At 41.7% G+C, this 27899-nt stretch overlaps 1 protein-coding gene across 5 annotated transcripts; it reads right to left on the bottom strand.

Moving 5' to 3' along the window:
- Positions 1–988: 988 nt before the first annotated feature.
- LOC121315438 (lymphocyte activation gene 3 protein-like) lies at positions 989–27869 on the bottom strand. 5 transcript variants are annotated; one of them, XM_041249538.1, is made up of 19 exons: positions 27761–27869; positions 25352–25396; positions 24148–24192; positions 23354–23395; positions 20491–20535; positions 19352–19396; positions 19076–19120; positions 18020–18061; positions 15189–15233; positions 14059–14103; positions 13783–13827; positions 12672–12713; positions 12283–12327; positions 11872–11952; positions 10988–11089; positions 9817–9923; positions 9055–9190; positions 2676–2781; positions 992–2223 (listed from the first exon to the last, which is right to left on the bottom strand). In XM_041249538.1, the coding sequence occupies exons 5-19, from the start codon at positions 20513–20515 to the stop codon at positions 1902–1904; spliced, it is 1233 nt and encodes a 410-aa protein (XP_041105472.1). In that variant the 5' UTR covers positions 20516–20535; positions 23354–23395; positions 24148–24192; positions 25352–25396; positions 27761–27869; the 3' UTR covers positions 992–1901. The 5 variants fall into 5 exon arrangements, with proteins under 5 accessions (XP_041105475.1, XP_041105474.1, XP_041105472.1 ...); XM_041249541.1 differs by lacking the exon at positions 19076–19120 and having other exon boundaries at positions 989–2223; XM_041249540.1 differs by lacking the exon at positions 18020–18061 and having other exon boundaries at positions 990–2223.
- Between the last annotated feature and the right edge of the window lie 30 nt (positions 27870–27899).

Below are 27899 nucleotides of genomic sequence, written 5' to 3'. Positions count from 1 at the left end.
ATTAATACCCAACAAAACCAAAGGCGGTATTTTACATAATTAAAAACAAAAAAAAAAGATTCCTTTGCATTCGTGCAGAAATAAATAATTACAATTTATTTTAAAAAAAAAAAAAAAAACAAAATAGTTCTTTCTTTTTTCTTTTTTTTTTAACTTATATTAAAATTTTTCGCAGAAATTATAATTAAGTTTATTTTAAAGTATCAGCGTAACTGAAAATTACAATGTATTGTGTCAAAACAAATCAGTTTTTTTTGGTCTCACTCCTTGTTTAGTGAAATAGTCTCACCGTAAATACATTTGTACTTACCATTAGCGTCTCCGATTGAAATAGTCTCACCGTAAACATTTGTGAACATTAGGAATGTAACCACAAAACGTATTACTTTCAATTTTGTAACACTGTAGTAGAGCATAGTTGGAAGTTTCTCGCGTAGCGTCTCCTACTGAAGGGAGCTTTCAAATAAAAAATAAACACAGGCCAAAGACATTACGTCACAATAGTCATCGTTTTCCAGTCTTGTTATGCTAATAGGCTGCCTTCTGTGTAGTTGTACTCGGAAGAGAGAATTTTTTATTTTTTTTAATCTACAGGGGAAACTGCCGGTGTACAGTTACCTCTGAGAAACAGCTGTCAAAACCAGTTAGCAGCATTACCTCTACCAGCAGGGGCGGTGTTATTTTGTGGTACCCGTTAAAACCTGGTGCCCGGGTATGCGCAATGATTTTGGCGCGAACACAAGGAGTCGCACGTCTGAACAGGGCACGACGTACTGAGTTTGCACCTTTAAGTTATCTTTATAACACTCTGGCCCTACGTCGGTACTGGAGTGTTCTTTATTTAGTTTGACAGTACATTATATATATATATATAGATAGATAGATAGATAGAGATAGATAGATAGATTCTATCCTAGATATAGATATAGATACAGATATAGACACACACACACACACTGTAGCTCACCACAGTATGACCGGGTGGCCACGCAAGTGCATCATGTAGAAAGTGTTATAGTTCTAGATTCCATTCCTTTGATTGTTGTGAATGACATACACACAGTGAGCATGCTTGTTAGATTACAGCAGCTAGTTTATACATTTAAAACAAAATAGCATTTAATTGAGAGTATACTATTGTTATTATTTTACAATTTCAATAGGCAAAAATATGAATTTCTGAATACTGTAATGAATAATGACATAATTGCACTATAAAACAGAGTGAAACGTCAGTGGCCAAAATCACAGAAAACACAATCCATCGCAAACTAGAAAAAAAGGTTATTGTTTACAAAACAGCAACCTTAATTAACTGTTTTGTTCTCTACACATATGCCCTGGTATGGTCCATACACGACACACGTTTTTAACTTATTTTTCCTATTGTTCCTTATCATGGTATTTCTTTTCCACACAGTGTGAAACGTTGTCACGTGCAGAAAACCAATATTAAGTATAATGCACACGCAGAATGTAAAATGCACCTATTTCAACGCTTCCATCTGCACCATGAAATCAGTCTGTAAACCCTAATCTCATTGCAATTTCACACTGGGTTAGCAAAAGGATTTCTATATTTAAATGAGACACGTATACATGTGATATCTGTTAAAGACTAAGCAAAGTTATCAGTACAAACTGCACATATTTAAACACACACACACACTCACACACACACACACATATTAAATTATTTATCAGTTCTTCAAAATGTTTGTCTTAAAGTGTTTTCAATATGATAGCTGGAGAGGCAGATCAAGCAGTTACTACAGTACGCTTTTTTTGGTTACATGTATATTTGGTTTGAAAGTTTGTTTTCTATGTAGAGGATCGATGGAAGTCCATAATCAGTACTGCAGTCACTTTTCTATGTGTCAGTCATTTATGCTTGAGCAGGCTCAGTCTTCTTGCTCCTGCTCAGAACCATGCTCTGTATCTGGTTCTGGTTCTGGTTCCGGTTCTGGCTCAGGTTCAACCTCTGGTTCCGGTTCAGGTTCTAGTTCCAGTTCTGACTCTTTCTTTGGTTCTGGCTCTTTCTCTGGTTCCGGCTCAGGTTCTGGTTCTGGTTCTGGTTCTGGCTCAGGTTCTGCTATAGGCTCAGTTTCTGGTTCCGGTTCTGGCTCAGGTTGAGGCTGTGGTGCCAGGGTTGGAGCAGAATCTGCAGATGGGCCTTGGCAGCTCTCTGCATCTATTTCCTTGCAGCGTTTCGACATAATTTTACTAAATTCAAAGTGGAAGACAAAAGGGAATCATGGAGAAGGTTTTGATTGCATGCTGCAAGATCTGTTTGAGATACAGTTTAACTGGTTTATAAAAATGACCTGGAGTGATCAGGGAATCAAGGACTGGTATTGATAACCAGTGCTTTTGTTAGATGCTTTCATTAGGGTCCATAGTCTAAAGATTTTATAGGCTGGGATGAATACTTTAGAATTTTTAGATAGACTGCAGTTTGCTACCACCAGAAATATAGAAAATATCAACTTTTCCTAGACTGCGGAATATTTCAGTGGATAAGGATGTATAATTACATTTCCGTGGTTTCTACCAATAACTGATTCACAAAAAAACAACATTTACAGCCATACAGTCCACTGAGGACATAGCAGCTCAGTTTGAAAATGTGTTTTTCACTAAATTACATTCATTAAAACAACATTAATTTTACATACCTGTACAATTCATATACAAGGAAAATGCAGCACAATGTGGTCAGAACTCCTACACTGATGAAAATGGGTTGCGAGCCTTTCTTTGAATAAGCATGTTCATCTAACCCTGAAAAAATAAAAATTGCTTGTTTAGGGAAAAGAAAGCATGTCAGTAGTTGAAAATTACAAACAAAAGTTGCCTGCATGATTTCTAATCATCTAGTGATAGAGATAAACATTACATGCAGTTCATTCCAAACATGTAAGCTCCATCTTGAGACTAACTTTGTAAGGACATTCCTACACAAGGTGTTAAGGGCGTTATGATGACCTAGATTCTGGAATCTAGTATTAGGCGGGCTAAATCTTTGAAACGGCTCACAGGAATTTGATTAAACGTTGCATGGGCATTTAAGACACATGCATAACAGGCACACAACTTGGTCATTGGAACCTATAGTTCTTGTTGATTAGATTAATTTAGTGTCATTACAGCCTTTCTACAGTTCTCAAAAACTCTAACGCCACCTGTGATGGGGTGCCCCGCCGCCTTATAAATATTTGTGTTATTATTGTATATATTGTAATTGCTATGGTGATGGGTGTGTGTGTGTGCAGGGGTTGCACGGTGGTTTGTGAGTGCAGGGTTTGCACAGTGGTGTGTGCGTGCAGGGGTTGCACGGTGGTGTGTGAGTGCAGGGGTTGCACAGTGGTGTGTGAATGCAGGGGTTGCACGGTGGTTTGCAGTGCAGGGTTTGCACAGTGGTTTGTGCATGCAGGGGTTGCAGGTGGTTTGCATGTGCAGGGTTTGCACAGTGGTGTGTGCATGCAGGGGTTGCACGGTGGTGTGTGAGTGCAGGGTTTGCACAGTGGTGTGTGCGTGCAGGGGTTGCACGGTGGTTTGTGAGTGCAGGGGTTGCACGGTGGTGTGTGAGTGCAGGGGTTGCACGGTGGTGTGTGAGTGCAGGGTTTGCACAGTGGTGTGTGAATGCAGGGGTTGCATGGTGGTGTGTGATGCAGGGGTTGCACGGTGGTTTGTGAGTGCAGGGTTTTGCCCCACATGTGCTGGAAGGGGTTTGACAGGTGGTGTGTGCGTGCAGGGGTTGCATGGTGGTGTGTGCGTGCAGGGGTTGCATGGTGGTGTGTGCGTGCAGGGGTTGCACGGTGGTTTGTATGCGTGCAGGGGTTGCATGGTGTAGGGTTTGCACAGTGGTGTGTGCATGCAGGGGTTGCATGGTGGTGTGTGCGTGCAGGGGTTGCATGGTGGTGTGTGCGTGCAGGGGTTGCATGGTGGTGTGTGCGTGCAGGGGTTGCATGGTGGTGTGTGCGTGCAGGGGTTGCATGGTGCAGGGTTTGCACAGTGGTGTGTGCATGCAGGGGTTGCACGGTGGTTTGTGAGTGCAGGGTTTGCACAGTGGTGTGTGCGTGCAGGGGTTGCATGGTGGTGTGTGCGTGCAGGGGTTGCATGGTGGTGTGTGCGTGCAGGGGTTGCATGGTGGTTTGTGCGTGCAGGGGTTGCATGGTGTAGGGTTTGCACAGTGGTGTGTGCATGCAGGGGTTGCACGGTGGTTTGTGAGTGCAGGGTTTGCACAGTGGTGTGTGCGTGCAGGGGTTGCATGGTGGTGTGTGCGTGCAGGGGGTTGCATGGTGGTTTGTGCGTGCAGGGGTTGCATGGTGGTGTGTGCATGCAGGGGTTGCACGGGGTGCATGCACAGTGGTGTGTGCGTGCAGGGGTTGCATGGTGGTGTGTGAGTGCAGGGTTTGCACAGTAATTTGTTCATGCAGTGGTTGCACGGTGGTGTGTGTGCAGGGGTTGCATGGTGCAGGGTTTGCACAGTGGTTTGTGTGCAGTGGTTGCAGGGGTTGCACAGTGGTGTGTGCGTGCAGGGGTTGCACGGTGGTGTTGTGCGTGCAGGGGTTGCACAGTGGTGTGTGTGCAGGGGTTGCATGGTGGTTTGCACAGTGGTGTGTGCATGCAGGGGTTGCACAGTGGTTTGTGAGTGCAGGGTTTGCACAGTGGTGTGTGCATGCAGGGGTTGCACGGTGGTTTGTGCGTGCAGGGGTTGCATGGTGTGTGCGTGCAGGGGTTGCATGGTGTGTGCGTGCAGGGGTTGCATGGTGGTGTGTGTGCAGGGGTTGCATGGTGCAGGGTTTGCACAGTGGTGTGTGTGTGCAGGGGTTGCACGGTGGTTTGTGAGTGCAGGGTTTGCACAGTGGTGTGTGCGTGCAGGGGTTGCATGGTGGTGTGTGTGCGTGCAGGGGTTGCACAGTGGTGTGTGCATGCAGGGGTTGCATGGTGGTGTGTGCGTGCAGGGGTTGCATGGTGCAGGGTTTGCACAGTGGTGTGTATGCAGGGGTTGCATGGTGGTTTGTGAGTGCAGGGTTTGCACAGTGGTTTGTGCATGCAGGGGTTGCACGGTGGTGGTGAGTGCAGGGTTGCACAGTGGTGTGTGAGGCAGGGGTTGCACAGTGGTTTGTGCGTGCAGGGGTTGCATGGTGGTGTGTGCACGTGTACACCACAACAGGCATGTGCGTGCACGGTGTGTGGGTGCAGGGTTGCACGTTGGTTTGTGCCCAAACAGGGTTTGTACCAACGTATGTGTGTGTGCAGGGGTTGCATGGGTGTGTGCGTGCATGGTGTTGCATGGTGGTGTGTGCGTGCAGGGGTTGCATGGTGGTGTGTGCGTGCAGGGGTTGCATGGTGCAGGGTTTGCACAGTAATTTGTTCATGCAGTGGTTGCACAGTGGTGGTGAGTGCAGGGGTTGCACAGTGGTTTGTGCATGCAGGGGTTGCACGGTGGTTTGTGCATGCAGGGGTTGCACGGTGGTGTGTGCGTGCAGGGGTTGCACGGTGGTGTGTGAATGCAGGGGTTGCACAGTGGTGTGTGCGTGCAGGGGTTGCACGGTGGTTTGTGAGTGCAGGGTTTGCACAGTGGTGTGTGCATGCAGGGGTTGCACGGTGGTGTGTGCACGTGCAGGTGGTGTGTCACGGGCAGGGGTGAATGGGCAGGGTTTGCACAGTAATGGTTGCACAGTGTGTGCGTGCAGGGGTTGCATGTGGTGTGCAGGGGTTGCATGGTGGTGTGTGAGTGCAGGGGTTGCACAGTGGTTTGTGAATGCAGGGGGTTGCACAGTGGTTTGTGAGTGCAGGGTTTGCACAGTGGTGTGTGCGTGCAGGGGTTGCATGGTGGTGTGTGCGTGCAGGGGTTGCATGGTGCAGGGTTTGCACAGTGGTGTGTGCATGCAGGGGTTGCACGGTGGTTTGTGAGTGCAGGGTTTGCACAGTGGTGTGTGCGTGCAGGGGTTGCATGGTGGTTTGTGAGTGCAGGGGTTGCACAGTGGTTTGTGAGGGCAGGGGTTGCACAGTGGTGTGTGCGTGCAGGGGTTGCATGGTGGTGTGTGCGTGCAGGGGTTGCGTTGCACAGTAATTTGTTCATGCAGTGGTTGCACAGTGGTTTGTGAGTGCAGGGTTTGCACAGTGGGTTGCATGGTGGTGTGTGTGTGGGGTTGCAGGGGGTTTGCACAGTGGTGTGTGAATGCAGGGGTTGCACGGTGGTTTGTGAGTGCAGGGTTTGCACAGTGGTGTGTGCGTGCAGGGGTTGCATGGTGGCATGTGCGTGCAGGGGTTGCATGGTGCAGGGTTTGCACAGTAATGTGTTCATGCAGTGGTTGCACGGTGGTTTGTGAGGGCAGGGTTTGCACAGTGGTGTGTGCGTGCAGGGGTTGCACAGTGGTTTGTGAGTGCACGGTTTGCACAGTGGGTGTGCATGCAGGGGTTGCACGGTGGTTTGTGAGTGCAGGGTTTGCACAGTGGTGTGTGTGTGCAGGGGTTGCACGGTGGTTTGTGAGTGCAGGGTTTGCACAGTGGTGTGTGTGTGCAGGGGTTGCATGGTGGTATGTGCGTGCAGGGGTTGCATGGTGCAGGGTTTGCACAGTGGTGTGTATGTGCAGGGGTTGCATGGTGGTTTGTGAGTGCAGGGGTTGCACAGTGGTTTGTGAGGGCAGGGGTTGCACAGTGGTGTGTGCGTGCAGGGGTTGCATGGTGGTGTGTGCGTGCAGGGGTTACACGGTGGTTTGTACGTGCAGGGGTTGCATGGTGCAGGGTTTGCACAGTAATGTGTTCATGCAGTGGTTGCACGGTGGTTTGTGAGTGCAGGGTTTGCACAGTGGTGTGTGCGTGCAGGGGTTGCATGGTGGTATGTGCGTGCAGGGGTTGCATGGTGCAGGGTTTGCACAGTGGTGTGTGCATGCAGGGGTTGCACGGTGGTTTGTGAGTGCAGGGTTTGCACAGTGGTGTGTGCGTGCAGGGGTTGCATGGTGGCATGTGTGTGCAGGGGTTGCATGGTGGTGCACCCAAAAACGTGTCATTGTCACACCAAGTACGTCACCAACGTGTGGTTTGTGAGTCCACAAATGTTTACACACGTGCATGCAGTGGTGTTTGTGCGTGCAGGGGTTGCATGGTGCACGGTTTGCACAGTGGTGTGTGCATGCAGGGGTTGCATGGTGGTGTGTGTGTGCAGGGGTTGCACAGTGGTGTGTGTGTGCAGGGGTTGCACGGTGGTTTGTGAGTGCAGGGTTTGCACAGTGGTGTGTGTATGCAGGGGTTGCATGGTGGTATGTGCGTGCAGGGGTTGCATGGTGGTTTGTACGTGCAGGGGTCGCACAATGGTGTGCATGCAGGGGTTGCATGGTGGTGGGTGAGTGCAGGGGTTGCATGTTTTATGTGGATGTGTGTGGATGGGAATTGGAGTGCAGGTTTAGCACGAAAGACAGGGGGGAGGGGGTGGAGGAAGCGAGGGCAAATAAGGGCGTGCAGGGAAAAGACCGGGATGGTTGGGGAAGACAAAAGTTTGACAAAAGGTTGTGTCTGGGGGAGACAGAGACATAGCATGAGAAAAGGTAGGGTAAAAGAAAACCTAGAATCATTTATTTTAATTTTTGACTCACGGTTCACTTTCCCTCACTTATGACTTTACTTTGTGATTACTTGAATTACTGTAAAAATAAACAGCTTGCGCCTTCATCTACTCATGGTTGCAGTCTTATTTCTGTCCGAAAAAGAACCCAAAACGCTACTATCTATCTATCTATCTATCTATCTATCTATCTATCTATCTATCTATCTATCTATATACTATATATATATATATATATATATATATATATATATATATATATATAAAATTAGATGTCCTTTTTTTTGGAATACCACGTTCCTTCTCAAAAATGTGTTTTAATATTAGCCTTTAATAAAGAAAAACGACTGTTTTAATTCATTTTCATGTATCTATTTCAGTGCAATCCAGTTTCTTCATTATAATAAAGAAATATGTTGGGTTTTTTTTTCCCATTTACATTTGATTTCTGTTTCTTCAGAAATAATAAAGTTTTCTGGGGAGAGTAAAAAAATACATTAACTTTGATTCATGTACTTAGGGTTACTCTTAAATGAATTCACAATCCAGTTTCTGTGTACTTTTTTCTGGTAAACTGAGCATGCATGACTTAGAGACCTGGCTGTCAGCTGGGCAGAATATCCCAGGGTCAGAACCCTGAGAATAAGCACCCTATATGTAAAACTGTGATTACATTACAGATAGACTAATGAATCCTGTAACAAAACTGTAATAGTGGGCAGGATATATATTTGCAATCAAAATAAATCACACAGACGATTATAGATACACTATATGCTATTTGAAAGAAAACGCGAGATATTTATGCGGTTCCACCCCCAAAACCAGCCCTGCGTCACCCCTGCAGCTGTCCTGTCACACCACCCTACGGCTTCAAAAGATCTCACGGAATCATTAACATCTGGGACACAATAGAGAAACCACAAACCTGCCCCTGCGCATCACTCTTAGTGGCAGTGAAAAATAAATCAGCAATGCCACATAGAACCAATGACTGTGAGCGGGCTACAGACCTGGAGCCCTGTCACAAAGCCTCTGAGAGGAGAAGCTCTGACAAACGCATATGTACCGCTGCTGTGCATCTAGACCGCTGTTTGGGATGTCAGGGGCCATGGCCAACTATAACCGGTCATGTGATGGTGTTTTAACAAATCAAAGTTCTTCGGGTAGCAGACAGATGTTGCAAACAATAATCACTACACAGAAGGAACTGTGGTCAAAAATAGAAGGACTATACCAAAAAACAATTCAGCATGAGCTCCGTCTTCCAATGCACTGTGTTCTAGTATAACTACGTCTTCCACCATGCCCATTAGTTCTAGATGAAAGACCTTCTATTAATACAGTTCACTTCAGACAGCAAAAGAAAATAAAGACCTGGAGCTTAATGCTGCAAACCCTATTAAGCACCACATGTACACAATGGCACTGAAATTGTACTGTTACTCAACATTGAGTATACACTTATCCAGTATACATACCTGGAGATTGATGCACAGTAAATCGTACTGTGCTAGTGATCAAATCGTTTTCATAAGTGTCACACTGGTAATCCACGGGATAATTCTTTCGTCTCACTTCAATGACAGAACGAGTATTTTTCAGAGTTAACGGCTCCTGTTAAAGCAACATAAAGTTAAATTCATTTGAGTCAATTTTATTATTATTATTACAGGAAGAATATTAAATGAAAAAAAGGTTTCACAATCAAGAATAAAACTAGTGGAGAAAACTAAAATATGGAAAAAGACTACATCCTAATAATCCAGGAAAAGAGAGAGAGATTGAGAAGGGAAAAATGTTTGAGCTGGTTCTCACTGGTTATTGTTTGCAACACATTCTCAGACCCAAAACGGATGCCTTTTCAAAGCAATGCAGTTCCTTTATAGTACAGTTTCTATGATGCATTTACATCCAAAACGTAGCATAGCCCCCCCTTATTAACATTCTGAAGTTGTTGTAAACCCACGTCATGGATCTCAGTCTATCATAGTGTGCTACCTCTGTTTTCGTTGTAAACAAAGCTAATGACTGTCACGCATTGTGAACTGTACTTTTATTTTAAAATATTCAATTGACTTTTGCTAATTCGAACCGCCAAAGTGACTTTTAATCCAAACTATGCAATCATAATCAAATGCACGCAGAGAGCAGGTGTACAGGACAGAATCTGGAAACATTATGTCAAATTCAAATACTTTCAAGACGCATTCTACAAGAAGGAAAAAAGAAAAACAACTCACATTATTACCCTCAATTCGTTGCCATCTGTATGTAAACCTGAATCCTGATGTGATGGTAGCACAATAAAGCAAAGCTTTGGCGCGGCCACGTGGTACAACCGAACCGTCTGGATAATGGAAAAATACAGTTACTAAGCAGAAACTAAAATGCGATCCTCAGTCTCGACAGTTGGACAATGTGAGGGAGAGGGGGCTACTTACAGGGAGTGAAACTGGGTGGGCAGGAGTGTTACTGGGAGGGAGGTAGTCATACTGGGAGGGAGAGAGGGAGTGATACTGGAAGGGAGGGAGTGATACCGAAAGAGAGTGATACTGGGAGGGAGAGATACTGGAAGATACTGGGTGGAAGGGAGTGATACTGGGAGAGAGGTAGTCATACTGGGAGGGAGGGAGGGAGGGAGTGATATGGGAGGGAGTGATACTGGGTGGGAGAGAGTGATATTGGGAGGGAGGGAGTGATGGAGTGATATGGGAGGGAGTGATACTGGGTGGGAGGGAGTGATATTGGGAGGGAGGGTGTGTGTAACCAGGCTGACCTGCAGGACAACAAGTGATAAGGAACAAGGAAACTTTCTACATATAAGGTATTAACTTTGAAAGATTTGCATACATATCAATGAAGTCAAGGGCCCTATTCACAAGACATCATACAACTGCTGCTAATGAATGCTTTGTCTGGACTGTTTAAAAAAACAAAACCAAAAAATATTTTGAACAATTCAGTCAAGCTTTTCAACTGTTTAAGATACGTTTATTAATGCATTCTCATTTTGAATAATTCAGTCAAGCTTTTCAACTGTTTAAGAGATGAAAAGCTTATTAATGCATTCTCATTTTTTTATTAATGTATTCACATTTCTTCAAAGTACTGTTTAATCAAATGTTCAAATCTAATAAAATAACCTTCAAGGTAGTGATTGAATAGAAGTTTTGTGTATAGGGCTTATAAAAGCAAGCTACCAAGAGACCTGAGAAGGGACTAAAGCCTTGATTATAACGTCTGCCTCACACAGAAAACAAGGCACACACAATCACAGAGTTCATACTGATCTAAATGGTACCAGATCTTAAATAAAGGTATACCTTTTATTCAAAATAAAACAATATTTTGGACATCCTTTCATCCCTTACTGTTATGCCAGTTACTTGAAATCATTCTTTCAATACTTACAACCACAATCTGGGTCCCTTTTACACTCATTTACGCCTAAAACACATTGTTTTTGATTTCCAGGGCAGCCCTTAGTTCTTAGAGTTTGTTGAACTCCAATTCCTAGTGAAAAACAACAGTTTACAAAAGACTTAGCTTTCCTAGCATTAACAGGCAGGGTCTTGACCCTGAATCAGTTATCCAATGAGCAAGCTTCACAGTCAAGTGATTAACTGTGCACCCCAGTGACTCTGAGGAGTGTTCGCTTGAACACGCCAGCACTAGCCCACTGATACTGCATGCTACTGGCTGACCGGATATCAGCATGCACAGCTGCCTGGGAGAACACATTAAACTGTGGGGACCAAACGTGGAAACACAGAAATAAACCAAGAAATCCATTTGACAATATTTCAAAATACAATCACTGCCAGTAAAAGATGAAGGAGGGTGTTTTGTTTTAATCTTTAAGCAGTCAGTAAATATAAATGGCTTAATTATTGAATTTTGTGTTTAATTCACATTCAAGGTTGTGACTGAATCTGTGTTGAATTCACATTCAAGGTAGTGTCTGAATCTGTTTAATTCACATTCAAGGTAGTGTCTGAATCTGTGTTTAATTCACATGCAAGGTAGTGTCTGAATCTGTGTTGAATTCACATGCAAGGTAGTGTCTGAATCTGTGTTTAATTCACATTCAAGGTAGTGTCTGAATATGTGTTGAATTCACATTCAAGGTAGTGTCTGAATCTGTGTTTAATTCACATTCAAGGTAGTGTCTGAATATGTGTTGAATTCACATTCAAGGTAGTGTCTGAATCTGTGTTGAATTCACATTCAAGGTAGTGTCTGAATCTGAGGTTACATCAGTTCTACAGTATATGATCCCTGCTCTTTGTACTTACCACAGGTAACACTACACGGTCCAAACACGATGTCTGCTGGATTCAATTGTCCTTGAAAATGACTAGACATCTCAGGAGCCACTAAACCATGGAAAAACAAATATCATATTCTCTCTCTATTTCTCTCTCTCTCTCACTCTCAAACCTTTTGTGAACATCCAAAAAAACCTGTTAAGTTGTTTCATTATTGTACACTGCAGTTACACCTCCTTTCAAATATATATATATATATATATATATATATATATATATATATATATATATATATATATATATATATATATATATATACACACACACACACTGTATATAACAAGATATTCAAAATATCAAAATGTTAGTTTTAAAGTGTAATACATATGGTAATGCCTTATACAGTATATCCATAATATACACAGCGAAAGTCCTCACCTGCCCTCATGTCATTTCTATATTCATTGTCATTAGCCACAGAGCCTTATGGAAGAGAAAATACACACACATGGATAACATTTTCTAAATGGATTACGAGAACATGTTTAAAATAGGCTTCAAATACGCTGAAATACATAGTTTATATACAGGCTCAGTATGTCTAGTATATTTATATTATATATATATATATATATATATATATATATATATATATATATATATATATATATATATATAACAAAAAAGATTCAATAAGAAACTGCTAATAATCTGATAAAAGCACATTACACCATAGCTGTGTACTGCACAGCACTAATGGTGTCATCTGTTTTTATTTTTAAATCTGTTTCCATAGTTCTGGTATAAGAATTGAAAAGAAAACTTACCTGGTGTTACAGCAGTTGAGTAATAATTATCAGCCGCAGATCCTTTTTGAAAAGAAATAATGAGTTCTATATTTTTAAAAGCACATTAGAAAAGACCACTAGCACGATGTCAAGCACAGTCTCAGTCTGTGCATTAGTTGCCTCAGGCTGTCAATCCCTACATACACGCCTGCAGCACCAATACTAAAAACTTTATTATTACAAAAATCCACAATTTAAAGAGAGAAATGCTTGAAGAATTAATATAGGAGCACTCTCTATATACACACATTTTAAACATGTTGATGCTGAAGTCTACTTTGTGTAAAGAGGCATACATAACCTCACGGGATATTCCAACAAATATCTCAATACAATCTCTTACATATCTGATGCTAAATGACAGATGAAATACCTCAATACAACTGATATTATCCCACATATCTGATGCTAAATAATGAATGAAATACATCAATACAATTGACAATCTCTCACATATCTGATGCTAAGAAACGGATGTATTGCTCCTTGTTGTTGTAATTCTGCCCTCAGAAGCTAAAACGATTTCAGTATAATTTTACAGGAGAATGTCCTTAACCCTTGAGACATTGAAAGAGGTGAGAGTGTGTGCAGAACAGATGCAGGGGGGACAGTCTCTGGTAGGTATGGTGTATCTATAGGCAAGGGCTGGATGAGCAAAGGCATTGCCTGGACAGTTTAGTTCTTTACAGTTTCAAAGAGCTGGGCACCCGTGTCACCAGCCAGCAAAAAGATACCATTTTATTATTTATGCAAGGCCTTCTAGCACCAATACAATGATTTATTGAACATTATTTTCCTTACAGTTTGAAAGAGTCCAATACTCTTCCATTTGTAAATGCATTAATCTGCAACTGTAATGTCTGCTACCTGACTGAGCTGAGAGATAAAGTTACACAGATCTGCTTCATAAATAAAGCCATGGAGCTTTGGTGTAGCAGACAGTGCATTTGATCAATAAACCTGGACACCAGAGTCCGATTCTGATAACTTGAGCTGAAGAAGGTACTTAGCAAAATGTCATCAATATTAGACAAGTTTACAGCGTTCATGTAAGATACAGACAGACAGACAGCTTCTCAGACAGACTCACCTGGCAGTTCGGTAATTAGAGTATTATTGGGAGCAGCTTCAGACTCTGGTGAAAAAGAAATATATAGTTAATGTACATGTTTTAAATATATAAACTACACACGGTATTCATCCAATAGCCTGAAATGTAGTGACTGTAAATTTGTAACTTTGTGTTACACCAAGATCCTATTGGAAATGACTCTGCAGCAGTTGCTGATACATAGTTCATATCAATAGTCTCTGTAAGTCGCTTTGGATAAAAAACGTCTCCTAATTGATTAATTTTCATACTTACCTGGCAGTTCGGTAATTAGATCATCATTGGTAGCACCTGCAGTCTCTGCGGAAAAAGAACTGTCAGTTTGTAACTTTGTGTTTGCTGATAGCTGTAAAATGAGTCAGACAGACTGACTCTCAATCATGTGTCTTAGATTTACACTAAAGACTGACTGACTCTGCTGGCGTGTTCACGGGCTGCAGGAAGAGGGCGGCAGTCGCCCAACAACCACCTGTGAGTCATGGCAGTGACAAGGGGAGGTGGGAAAGTGGGTGTGTGGACTTTCCCCCTCTCTGAATGGCTGAGAGGTGAGTCTTGGGAGATTGTTGGTCCTATAAAATAACGCTCTGCTGTTTCCTCACGTCTGCCCTTATAGACGCGCTGAGAGTGCCGAAACGCTGGTCGCGGACTGAGAATTAGCCGGGAGAGAAAAAGACACGAAAGTGTCACAGTGAGACAGTGAGGGAGGGGAACCCTTGGGCAGACCCCTTAAAAATACAACAGAGCAGGCTAGGTAGCCGGCAGCGTAGGACGGAGATCCAGGTCACGCGGGCAGTGGCGACTGGGATATTGCTGCAGAGTGCAGCACCTTTTATTTGTAGTTTTGTTATTGTGTTATTTTTTTCCCTTGTTATTTTTGCCTTCTGTTTTCATTATTATTTCTTTGAGCACCTGCAAGGCGCCGGTATTGTGTACCATCGCTTGGTATGCCCGTGGTTCTGTTTACCATCGTTGGTAAATCAGACCACGGACCCACAGCGCCATCTGCGGGATAAACTTAAAAACAGCACCCTGAAATAAAACTGGGCACCTGTGCGGTGTTGCCAAATTCACTTGTCTGTCTCCTGTGTCAGTGAATTACCCACCACCCTTCTACATGTACATTTTAACTAAATATTATATATTAATTAAATAAAGTATTCATCCAATAGCCTGAAATGTAGCGACTGTCAGTTTGTAACTTTGTGTTTGCTGATAGCTGTAAAATGAGTCAGACAGACTGACTCTCAATCAAGTGTCTTAGATTTACACTAAAGAAGCTTCTTAGCAAAGTTTTATCACAATTGGACAAGCCAATCAGCAGATGCATGTGGTTACCATGTAAGTGTGACAGACAGACAGACAGACAGACAGACAGACAGACTCACCTGGCCGTTCAGTAATTAGAATCATATTGGGTGCAGCTACAGACTCTGGTGAAAAATAAATCTATAGTTAATGTACATGTTTTAAATATATAAATGTCACAGATATACAATGAATCTTGGTTGTAAATCTCCCTCCCGACCTGTGAGGACGCTAAGCAATGAGGAAAGAGTTCTTTGGACAGGCTGGCCTTAAAAGTTCTTTCCCCAGGTCGGGAAGTCGGTCAGTCTAGAAGGCGGCGAGACTCTGTTACAAGAACATATTGACCCGGAAGGGAAACAATGTAGCAGCTGGCGATTGTAAAGGCAGCTGCACTCTTTTACCAAGAGGTCATGCGTTACAGCATATAAGGGGGATGGAAAATCGTAATCTGTTCCTTCTCTTTGGTTACAAAGTATAACCTGGAAGGAGTCCCTAAACCATGGAAATACAATTATCATTCTCTCTCTCTATCTCTCTCTCTCAAAATAAAACTTTTTGTTAACATCCACAAAAAACCTTGTTTCATTATTGTACACTGCAGTTACACCTCCTTTCAAACTTCTCTGTACTTTGCTCCATTCATTTTCCCTTCTATCCTGACAAGTGCCCCAGTCCCTGCTGATGAGAAACATCCCCATAACATGATGCTGCCACCACCATGCTTCACAGTTGGGATGGTGTTATTTGTGCGATGCGCTGTGCTGGGTTTGTGCCAAACATAACGCTTTGCATTTAGGCCAAAAAGTTCAATTTTAATTTCGTCAGACCACAAAACTTTTTGCCACATGGCTACAGAATCTCTTGTGTGTTTATTTGCATACTTCAAAACTGGATTCAACGTGGGCTTTCCTGAGTAATGGCTTCCTTCTTGCCACCCTACCATGCAGGCCAGATTTGTGGAGTGCTTGGGATATTGTTGTCACATGCACACTTCGGCCAGTCTTGGCCATAAAAGCCTGTAGCTCTTGCAAAGTTGCCATTGGCCTCTTTGTAGCCTCTCTGATCAGTCTCCTTCTTGCTCGGTCATCCAGTTTGGCGGGACAGCCTGATCTAGGCAGGGTCTTGGTGGTGCCATACACCTTCCACTTCTTAATAATCGTCTTGACTGTGCTCCAATGGATATTCAAGGCCTTTGATATTTTTTTATACCCATCCCCTGATCTGCGCCTTTCAAAAACTTTGTCCCAGAGTTCTTCTGAAAGCGCTTTGGTGCTCATGGTTGAGTCATTGCTTTTGAGGGAACCTACAGGAACTGCTAAATTTATCCTGAAATCATGTGAATCACTACAATTTAACACAGGTAGAGGCCACTTAACTTGGTGTGTGATTTTGAAGGTGATTGGTTACAAAGGGGGGTGGGGGTGGGGGGTGGACACCTATCCAACCAAGCTATTTCAGTTTTGATTTTTAATTAATTTTCTACAAATTTCTAGAATATTTTTTTCACTTTGAAGTTGTGGGGTAGGATGTGTAGAAAAAAAAAAAAAAAAAATCAAAAAAAAATCCAGGGTATAAGTCAACAAAAGTTGAAAAGGGGGTGTAGACTCTATAGGCACTGCGTATAAGTGTGTATATATATATATATATATATATATATATATATATATATATATATATATATATAATAGTATAACAATATATTCGAAATGTTAGTTTTAAAGTGTAATACATATGGTAATACATTATACAGTATATCCATAATATACATAGCGGATTTCAGTGGCCGGGAGTGGAGTAATGGTGCACCAGTCAACCATATCAAGAGCTCTGTATAACACTGGCCTGTATGGGAGGGTGGCAAGAAAGAAGCCGTTACTCAAAAAGTACCATCTGAAAGCACATCGGGACTTTGCCAGAAAGCATGAGAGTGACCCAGCTGCGATATGGGAAAAGGTTTTGTGGTCAGATGAGACCAAGATAGAGCTTATTGGCCAAAACTCAAAGCGCTATGTGTGGCACAAACCTAACACTGCCCATGCCTCAAGACACACCATCCCTACAGTGAAGTATGGTGGTGGCAGCATCATGCTGTGGGGATGCTTCTCATCAGCAGGGACTGGGCATCTTGTTACAATTGAAGGAAGAATGGATGGAGAAAAATACAGGAAAATACTGCAAGAAAATCTGCTTCAGTCCACTAAAAAACTGAAGCTTGGGAGGAAATTCACCTTTCAGCAGGACAATGATCCCAAGCACAAGGCCAAAGCAACATTGGAGTGGCTAAAAAACAAAAAGGTGAATGTCCTACAGTGGCCCAGTCAAAGTCCTGATCTCAATCCCATTGAGAATCTGTGGAACTATTTGAAAATTGCGGTCCACAAGCGTCGTCCAACCAACCTGAACAACCTGGAGCAAATCTGCCAAGAAGAATGGGCCAAAATCACTCCGACACTGTGTGCAAAGCTGGTACATACTTACCCCAAAATACTTAAAGCTGTTATTGCAGCGAAAGGTGGCTCTACCAAATATTAATGTGTGGGGGTTGAATACTTATGCAAGCAAGATATTTCAGTTTTTTATTTTTCTTAAAAGTATTTACCAACTTAAAACCAATGTCACCTTACAATAATTGATTCTGAGTTTCAGTGTTTTAAAAAAAAATATCGAACAGAACGAAATTTCAAGGTACCATTTGTAATTCACTAATATCAGAGAATTGGTCAGGGGTCTGAATACTTTGGCAAGGCACTGTATGAACAGCACATGTAAAGAAGATACAATAAGAAACTGTTAATAATCTGTAAAAGCACATTACACCATAGCTGTGTACTGCACAGCACTAATGGTGTCATCTGTTTTTTTTTTAATCTGTTTCCATAGTTCTGGTATAAGAATTGAAAAGAAAACTTACCTGGTGTTACAGCAGTTGAGTAATAATTATCAGCCGCAGATCCTTTTTGAAAAGAAATAATGAGTTCTATATTTTTAAAAGCACATTAGAAAAGACCACTAGCACGATGTCAAGCACAGTCTCAGTCTGTGCATTAGTTGCCTCAGGCTGTCAATCCCTACATACACGCCTGCAGCACCAATACTAAAAACTTTATTATTACAAAAATCCACAATTTAAAGTGAGAAATGCTTGAAGAATTAATATAGAAGCACTCTCTATATACACACATTTTAAACATGTTGATGCTGAAGTCTACTTTGTGTAAAGAGGCATACATAACCTCACGGGATATTCCAACAAATATCTCAATACAATCTCTCACATATCTGATGCTAAATGACAGATGAAATACCTCAGTACAACTGATATTATCCCACATATCTGATGCTAAGTAACGGATGTATTGCTCCTTGTTGTTGTAATTCTGCCCTCAGAAGCTAAAACGATTTCAGTATAATTTTACAGGAGAATGTCCTTAACCCTTGAGACATTGAAAGAGGTGAGAGTGTGTGCAGAACAGATGCAGGGGGGGCAGTCTCTGGTAGGTATGGTGTATCTATAGGCAAGGGCTGGATGAGCAAAGGCATTGCCTGGACAGTTTAGTTCTTTACAGTTTCAAAGAGCTGGGCACCCGTGTCACCAGCCAGCAAAAAGATACCATTTTATTATTTATGCAAGGCCTTCTAGCACCAATACAATGATTTATTGAACATTATTTTCCTTACAGTTTGAAAGAGTCCAATACTCTTCCATTTGTAAATGCATTAATCTGCAACTGTAATGTCTGCTACCTGACTGAGCTGAGAGATAAAGTTACACAGATCTGCTTCATAAATAAAGCCATGGAGCTTTGGTGTAGCAGACAGTGCATTTGATCAATAAACCTGGACACCAGAGTCCGATTCTGATAACTTGAGCTGAAGAAGGTACTTAGCAAAATGTCATCAATATTAGACAAGTTTACAGCGTTCATGTAAGATACAGACAGACAGACAGCTTCTCAGACAGACTCACCTGGCAGTTCGGTAATTAGAGTATTATTGGGAGCAGCTTCAGACTCTGGTGAAAAAGAAATATATAGTTAATGTACATGTTTTAAATATATAAACTACACACGGTATTCATCCAATAGCCTGAAATGTAGTGACTGTAAATTTGTAACTTTGTGTTACACCAAGATCCTATTGGAAATGACTCTGCAGCAGTTGCTGATACATAGTTCATATCAATAGTCTCTGTAAGTCGCTTTGGATAAAAAACGTCTCCTAATTGATTAATTTTCATACTTACCTGGCAGTTCGGTAATTAGATCATCATTGGTAGCACCTGCAGTCTCTGCGGAAAAAGAACTGTCAGTTTGTAACTTTGTGTTTGCTGATAGCTGTAAAATGAGTCAGACAGACTGACTCTCAATCATGTGTCTTAGATTTACACTAAAGACTGACTGACTCTGCTGGCGTGTTCACGGGCTGCAGGAAGAGGGCGGCAGTCGCCCAACAACCGCCTGTGAGTCATGGCAGTGACACGGGGAGGTGGGAAAGTGGGTGTGTGGACTTTCCCCCTCTCTGAATGGCTGAGAGGCGAGTCTTGGGAGATTGTTGGTCCTATAAAATAACGCTCTGCTGTTTCCTCACGTCTGCCCTTATAGACGCGCTGAGAGTGCCGAAACGCTGGTCGCGGACCGAGAATTAGCCGGGAGAGAAAAAGACACGAAAGTGTCACAGTGAGACAGTGAGGGAGGGGAACCCTTGGGCAGACCCCTTAAAAATACAACAGAGCAGGCTAGGTAGCCGGCAGCGTAGGACGGAGATCCAGGTCACGCGGGCAGTGGCGACTGGGATATTGCTGCAGAGTGCAGCACCTTTTATTTGTAGTTTTGTTATTGTGTTATTTTTTTCCCTTGTTATTTTTGCCTTCTGTTTTCATTATTATTTCTTTGAGCACCTGCAAGGCGCCGGTATTGTGTACCATCGCTTGGTATGCCCGTGGTTCTGTTTACCATCGTTGGTAAATCAGACCACGGACCCACAGCGCCATCTGCGGGATAAACTTAAAAACAGCACCCCGAAAATAGAATTGGGCACCTGTGCGGTGTTGCCAAATCCACCTGTCTGTCTCCTGTGTCAGTGAATTACCCACCACCCTTCTACATGTACATTTTAACTAAATATTATATATTAATTAAATAAAGTATTCATCCAACAGCCTGAAATGTAGCGACTGTCAGTTTGTAACTTTGTGTTTGCCGATAGCTGTAAAATGAGTCAGACAGACTGACTCTCAATCATGTGTCTTAGATTTACACTAAAGAAGCTTCTTAGCAAAGTTTTATCACAATTGGACAAGCCAATCAACAGATGCATGTGGTTACCATGTAAGTGTGACAGACAGACAGACAGACAGACAGACAGACAGACAGACAGACTCACCTGGCCGTTCAGTAATTAGAATCATATTGGGTGCAGCTACAGACTCTGGTGAAAAATAAATCTATAGTTAATGTACATGTTTTAAATATATAAATGTCACAGATATACAATGAATCTTGGTTGTAAATCTCCCTCCCGACCTGTGAGGACGCTAAGCAATGAGGAAAGAGTTCTTTGGACAGGCTGGCCTTAAAAGTTCTTTCCCCAGGTCGGGAAGTCGGTCAGTCTAGAAGGCGGCGAGACTCTGTTGCAAGAACATATTGACCCGGAAGGGAAACAATGTAGCAGCTGGCGATTGTAAAGGCAGCTGCACTCTTTTACCAAGAGGTCATGCGTTACAGCATATAAGGGGGATGGAAAATCGTAATCTGTTCCTTCTCTTTGGTTACAAAGTATAACCTGGAAGGAGTCCCTAAACCATGGAAATACAATTATCATTCTCTCTCTCTATCTCTCTCTCTCAAAATAAAACCTTTTGTTAACATCCACAAAAAACCTTGTTTCATTATTGTACACTGCAGTTACACCTCCTTTCAAACTTCTCTGTACTTTGCTCCATTCATTTTCCCTTCTATCCTGACAAGTGCCCCAGTCCCTGCTGATGAGAAACATCCCCATAACATGATGCTGCCACCACCATGCTTCACAGTTGGGATGGTGTTATTTGTGTGATGCGCTGTGCTGGGTTTGTGCCAAACATAACGCTTTGCATTTAGGCCAAAAAGTTCCAATTTAAATTTCGCCAGACCACAAAACTTTTTGCCACATGGCTACAGAATCTCTTGCGTGTTTATTTGCATACTTCAAAACTCGATTCAACGTGGGCTTTCCTGAGTAATGGCTTCCTTCTTGCCACCCTACCATGCAGGCCAGATTTGTGGAGTGCTTGGGATATTGTTGTCACATGCACACTTCGACTAGTCATGGCCATAAAAGCCTGTAGCTCTTGCAAAGTTGCGATTAGCCTCTTTGTAGCCTCTCTGATCAGTCTCCTTTTTGCTCGGTCATCCAGTTTGGCGGGACAGCCTGATTTAGGCAGGGTCTTGGTGGTGCCATACACCTTCCACTTCTTAATAATCGTCTTGACTGTGCTCCAATGGATATTCAAGGCCTTTGATATTTTTTATACCCATCCCCTGATCTGCGCCTTTCAAAAACTTTGTCCCAGAGTTCTTCTGAAAGCGCTTTGGTGCTCATGGTTGAGTCATTGCTTTGAAATGCACTACCCAGCAGAGGGAACCTACAGGAACTGCTAAATTTATCCTGAAATCATGTGAATCACTACAATTTAACACAGGTAGAGGCCACTTAACTTGGTGTGTGATTTTGAAGGTGATTGGTTACACCTGAGCTAATTTAAGACTGGTATTACAAAGGGGGGTGGGGGTGGGGGGTGGACACCTATCCAACCAAGCTATTTCAGTTTTGATTTTTAATTAATTTTCTACAAATTTCTAGAATATTTTTTCACTTTGAAGTTGTGGGGTAGGATGTGTAGAAAAAAAAAGAAAAAAAAATCCAGGGTATAAGTCAACAAAAGTTGAAAAGGGGGTGTAGACTCTATAGGCACTGTATAATATATATATATATATATATATAATATATATATATATATATATATATATATATATATATATATATAACAATATATTCGAAATGTTAGTTTTAAAGTGTAATACATATGGTAATACATTATACAGTATATCCATAATATACATAGCGGATTTCAGTGGCCGGGAGTGGAGTAATGGTGCACCAGTCAACCATATCAGGAGCTCTGCATAACACTGGCCTGTATGGGAGGGTGGCAAGAAAGAAGCCGTTACTCAAAAAGTACCATCTGAAAGCACGTCTGGACTTTGCCAGAAAGCATGAGAGTGACCCAGCTGCGATGTGGGAAAAGGTTTTGTGGTCAGATGAGACCAAGATAGAGCTTTTTGGCCAAAACTCAAAGCGCTATGTGTGGCGCAAACCTAACACTGCCCATGCCTCAAGACACACCATCCCTACAGTGAAGTATGGTGGTGGCAGCATCATGCTGTGGGGATGCTTCTCATCAGCAGGGACTGGGCATCTTGTTACAATTGAAGGAAGAATGGATGGAGAAAAATACAGGAAAATACTGCAAGAAAATCTGCTTCAGTCCACTAAAAAACTGAACCTTGGGAGGAAATTCACCTTTCAGCAGGACAATGATCCCAAGCACAAGGCCAAAGCAACATTGGAGTGGCTAAAAAACAAAAAGGTGAATGTCCTACAGTGGCCCAGTCAAAGTCCTGATCTCAATCCCATTGAGAATCTGTGGCACTATTTGAAAATTGCGGTCCACAAGCGTCGTCCAACCAACCTGAACAACTTTGAGCAAATCTGCCAAGAAGAATGGGCCAAAATCACTCCGACACTGTGTGCAAAGCTGGTACATACTTACCCCAAAAGACTTAAAGCTGTTATTGCAGCGAAAGGTGGCTCTAACAAATATTAATGTGTGGGGGTTGAATACTTATGCAAGCAAGATATTTCAGTTTTTTATTTTTCTTAAAAGTATTTACCAACTTAAAACCAATGTCACCTTACAATAATTGATTCTGAGTTTCAGTGTTTTAAAAAAAAATATCGAACAGAACGAAATTTCAAGGTACCATTTGTAATTCACTAATATCAGAGAATTGGTCAGGGGTCTGAATACTTTGGCAAGGCACTGTATGAACAGCACATGCAAAAAAGATTCAATAAGAAACTGCTAATAATCTGTAAAAGCACATTACACCATAGCTGTGTACTGCACAGCACTAATGGTGTCATCTGTTTTTATTTTTAAATCTGTTTCCATAGTTCTGGTATAAGAATTGAAAAGAAAGCTCACCTGGTGTTACAGCAGTTGAGTAATAATTATCAGCCGCAGATCCTTTTTGAAAAGAAATAATGAGTTCTATATTTTTAAAAGCACATTAGAAAAGACCACTAGCACGATGTCAAGCACAGTCTCAGTCTGTGCAATAGTTGCCTCAGGCTGTCAATCCCTACATACACGCCTGCAGCACCAATATTAAAAACTTTATTATTACAAAAATCCACAATTTAAAGAGAGAAATGCTTGAAGAATTAATATAGAAGCACTCTCTATATACACACATTTTAAACATGTTGATGCTGAAGTCTACTTTGTGTAAAGAGGCATACATAACCTCACGGGATATTCCAACAAATATCTCAATACAATCTCTCACATATCTGATGCTAAATGACAGATGAAATACCTCAATACAACTGATATTATCCCACATATCTGATGCTAAGTAATGGATGTATTGCTCCTTGTTGTTGTAATTCTGCCCTCAGAAGCTAAAATGATTTCAGTATAGTTTTACAGGAGAATGTCCTTAACCCTTGAGACATTGAAAGAGGTGAGAGTGTGTTCAGAACAGATGCAGGGGGGACAGTCTCTGGACAGTGCATTTGATCAATAAACCTGGACACCATTGTCCGATTCTGATAACTTGAGCTGAAGAAGGTACTTAGCAAAATGTCATCAATATTAGACAAGTTTACAGCATTCATGTAAGATACAGGCAGACAGCTTCTCAATCATGTGTCTTAGATTTAAGCTAAACCATGTAAGTGTGACAGACAGAAAGACAGACAGACAGACAGACTCACCTGGCAGTTCGGTAATTAGAGAATTATTGGGAGCAGCTTCAGACTCTGGTGAAAAAGAAATATATAGTTAATGTACATTTTAACTAAATATTATATATTAACTAAATAAAGTATTCATCCAATAGCCTGAAATGTAGTGACTGTCAGTTTGTAACTTTGTGTTTGCTGATAGCTGTAAAATGCAGACAGAAAGTCAGACAGACTACCTCTGGACAAGCGATTCAACAGAGGTATGTTGTTACCATGTAAGTGTGACAGACAGACAGACCTGTGAGGGTGCTAAGTAGTGAGGACAGAGGTCTTTGGACAGGCTGGCCTTAAAGTTCTTTCCCCAGGTCGGGAAGTCGGTCAGCGTAGAAGGCGGCGAGACTCTGTTGCAAGAACGTATTGACCCGGAAGGGAAACGATGTAGCAGCAGCAGATTGTAAAGGCAACTGCAGTCTTTTACCAAGGGGTCATGAGTGACAGCATAAAAGGGGGACGGAGACTCGTAATCTGTTCCTTCGCTTTGGTTACGAAATATAACCCGGAGGGACCCGTGCAGTAATTGTGAGAATATCATGAGTGTTTGTTTGTACTGTCTGTTACTTGTGTTTTCATAGATGGCAAACACATTCCGGAGCTGTCACTAAGGGCCAGCATAAAACCCGGAACAGCACTGCACTATTGTCACTCATTAAACTTATCACCCACCACGAGCACTACAGCACGCTCCCAGGATTGGTGACTGTGTTTGTATATTGTGGGAGAGATACCTGTGTTTATTGTTTGGGACTGCAAACCCATTATTATTTACCCCGTGTATTACACATTGCTGTGTATTGCCGTGGGTCATTGTTTTGGTCGCCAGACTTGGATTATAAAATAAAGAAAGCACTTTTCCATACCGGATTATAATCACTGTCTGTTTTATTCCTGCACTGCATCACCTCTGCACCTGTACACAATAAATCACTTTGCCACAATAAACTACACAAAGTATTCACCCAACAGCCTGAAAGTGTCTGTCAGTTTGTAACTTTGTATTTGCTGATAGTTGTAAAATACACAGACAGACAGACCATCTCTCAATCATGTGTCTTAGATTTAAGCTAAAGAAGGTTCTTAGCAAAATTTTACCACAATTGGACCAGCCATTCAACAGATCGATGTTGCTACCATGTAAATGCCACAGACAGACAGACAGACAGACAGACAGACTCACCTGGCAGTTTGGTAAGTAGAGTATTATTGGGAGCAGTTACAGACTCTGGTGAAAAAGAAATATATAGTTAATATACATGTTTTAAATATATAAACTACACACAGTATTCATCCAATAGCCTGAAATGTAATTTCAGTTTTTTTAAATGTTTTCATCTTTGTTAATACAATTGAGATTTGCAACATCAATGTGTAATCGTTGTTACATTAATAACTTCAGCTGGCGTGTACTGCCTTGTTGTGTAGAGGCTGTGCAAATGTGCTGTCTGGTTACACCTGGTCCTGAGCCAGAGTCTATTTATTTATTTATTTATTTATTTAAATAAAAAACACTTTTTAAAAAACTTTTGTTAATAGGCGTAGATTAAAGGGTATATAAGGGCCTTTTTATTGTATTGTGTTGCTACAACTGTTTACGTATGGCATGTGTATTGATTTTGTTTTTTTTTTTACATTTTGACCGCTTTTTTTTAAACTTTTAGATTACATTCCTTGCCTCAAGATGGCTTCCCAAATACCCGCATGGACCTCTCAGAACTACATTTCTCATCATCCTCCTCCTCACATATGTAACCTAACGTTTTCCTCACTAAAGAAAAGGATGCAAGTCATTTTTTTAAAAAACGCAACCCAGGTAAGCAACGTAAATAACAGTGCTATTACCTGGTGAAGTGCTAAATTACCGTGCACATTTTGTATTGCTTCGGTAAACGTTCAGATTGGTGTAGCCCCCAGTATTTGCGAGGTTCACATTACGCGCAACCCAACGAGTAAACTGGCTAACATGAGGGCCGCTGTAAAACACGTCTTGACAACCTCAAGTCTTACATGAACACACTCCTCCACAAAATCAGAAACACAAACAAAAATACAACTCGCCTGCTTTTTCAGTTGATTGATAGCTATCATCGGAGTTGGCATTTTTTAAAATAAAAAATAGAAGCGCGTAGCTTATTGTTGTCGATTTTGATATAAATAACATTATTTGTTACTATCACTTCTATGAGAAATTTGACCCATCAAAATAAGCAGCTTTTACTACAGCTGGTAGCTGTCAAGTGGCAGCTAGGCAACCCATCTGTAAAAGAAACTATCAGCCCCAACGTCACAGAAGAAGACATGCTGCCGGCCAGACGCTGATCACGGAGTTCAGCCAACTGCTGCATTTTAATTAAACGGTTGTAATTATCTTGGTAACTGTGAGTTTGGTCATATGCACACAATAATACCGAAGGGATGTCATTTGTTCTAACAATATAACGTATTTATTTATTTATTTATTAATTATCGTTGCCAAGGGTGTCTCGTTCAAATTAAGCGGCGTTGCCAGCCTTCAATTTGCCAGACTGCTTGCAAATCCACTCAGTGTTATTGCAGACCTTTTTTGACAGTTTGGTAAATGGGACACTTGTACCCCATTACTCGTAAAAACGATTCTAGATTTTAAATAAATGAGGTTTACATAATTAATGTCACGTTTACGTAAGAGGTGAAAGGACTAAGGAAATTATTTTTCAGTACCGAATCCATTATACATGTTCAGAAATGTTGGCATATGATGTCTTCAGCGATTTGTACAGCTGTTGTGAAATGTGTTGGCCACTTTTGATGTGATTTGCATTTCAGAAATATTCTAAAATAGCAGAGAGCTATAGATTCAATGTGTGATAAAAACTTATCAAAGCCATAAACATTTGTTTTTTATTTGTGTCTGCTTACAGCGAGGTTGGTTGTTCAGTATGACATCACAGTTGCAATCAAATGGCAACACCTTTACACGCAGTTGACACGTGTATCACAATGTGGTAGCATGTGGTGATACAACGCGGGCAGGCCAGACTTGGTGCCATCACAACAAAACTTAGTTAAAATGAAAGTTTGTAAGTGGTACAAAAATTTGAATTTACGTCGACGGGATGTCTCGACTCTCCAAATGTGTGTGTGTGTATATATATACACACACAGTGCCTATACAGTCTACACCCCCTTTTCACCTTTTGTTGGTGTATATATATATAAACACTATTCGTGATAAGCCAGTCGCCTCGAAGCGCTTTACAGATTAAAGCAACACAAATCAGTGGCATACAAAATAAGATGATAAAAATAACCACTTAAATTACACACTGTAAAATAGTTACAAAAATGAATTTTGATTACTTTAAAAAGCAGTGGTCAAAATAAGTACATGAGGTATAAAATATGATGACAAACGCTTCATTTCGAAATCAAATTAAATGAACGCTCTGCCACCAAATAACGTCTGAGCCTTAGAAAAAACCATCGGGCACGAATCCAGCGCTTTCTGGGGCACTCGCACAATGTATTCTGTGTGAGGCGCGGACTTCCTGACGATAGTATTGATAGACTTCTCAGCTGCTTGATTCAACTAATATCTAATCGCTCTTACTTTAAATTACCAATGCGGGCATTTAAATCGAATCCCGGAAAAAAAGCTTTCATCCAATATTAGAGGAAATGTAGTCTTCTTCCCATTCATTTATATGCAACCGATGACTAGAAAAACTACAAGTCCCTCCGCGACAGCG

Source organism: Polyodon spathula, chromosome 5, assembly GCF_017654505.1.
Source record: "Polyodon spathula isolate WHYD16114869_AA chromosome 5, ASM1765450v1, whole genome shotgun sequence".
Taxonomy (NCBI): domain Eukaryota; kingdom Metazoa; phylum Chordata; class Actinopteri; order Acipenseriformes; family Polyodontidae; genus Polyodon; species Polyodon spathula.
This window is presented reverse-complemented; position numbering and strand designations above follow the sequence as displayed.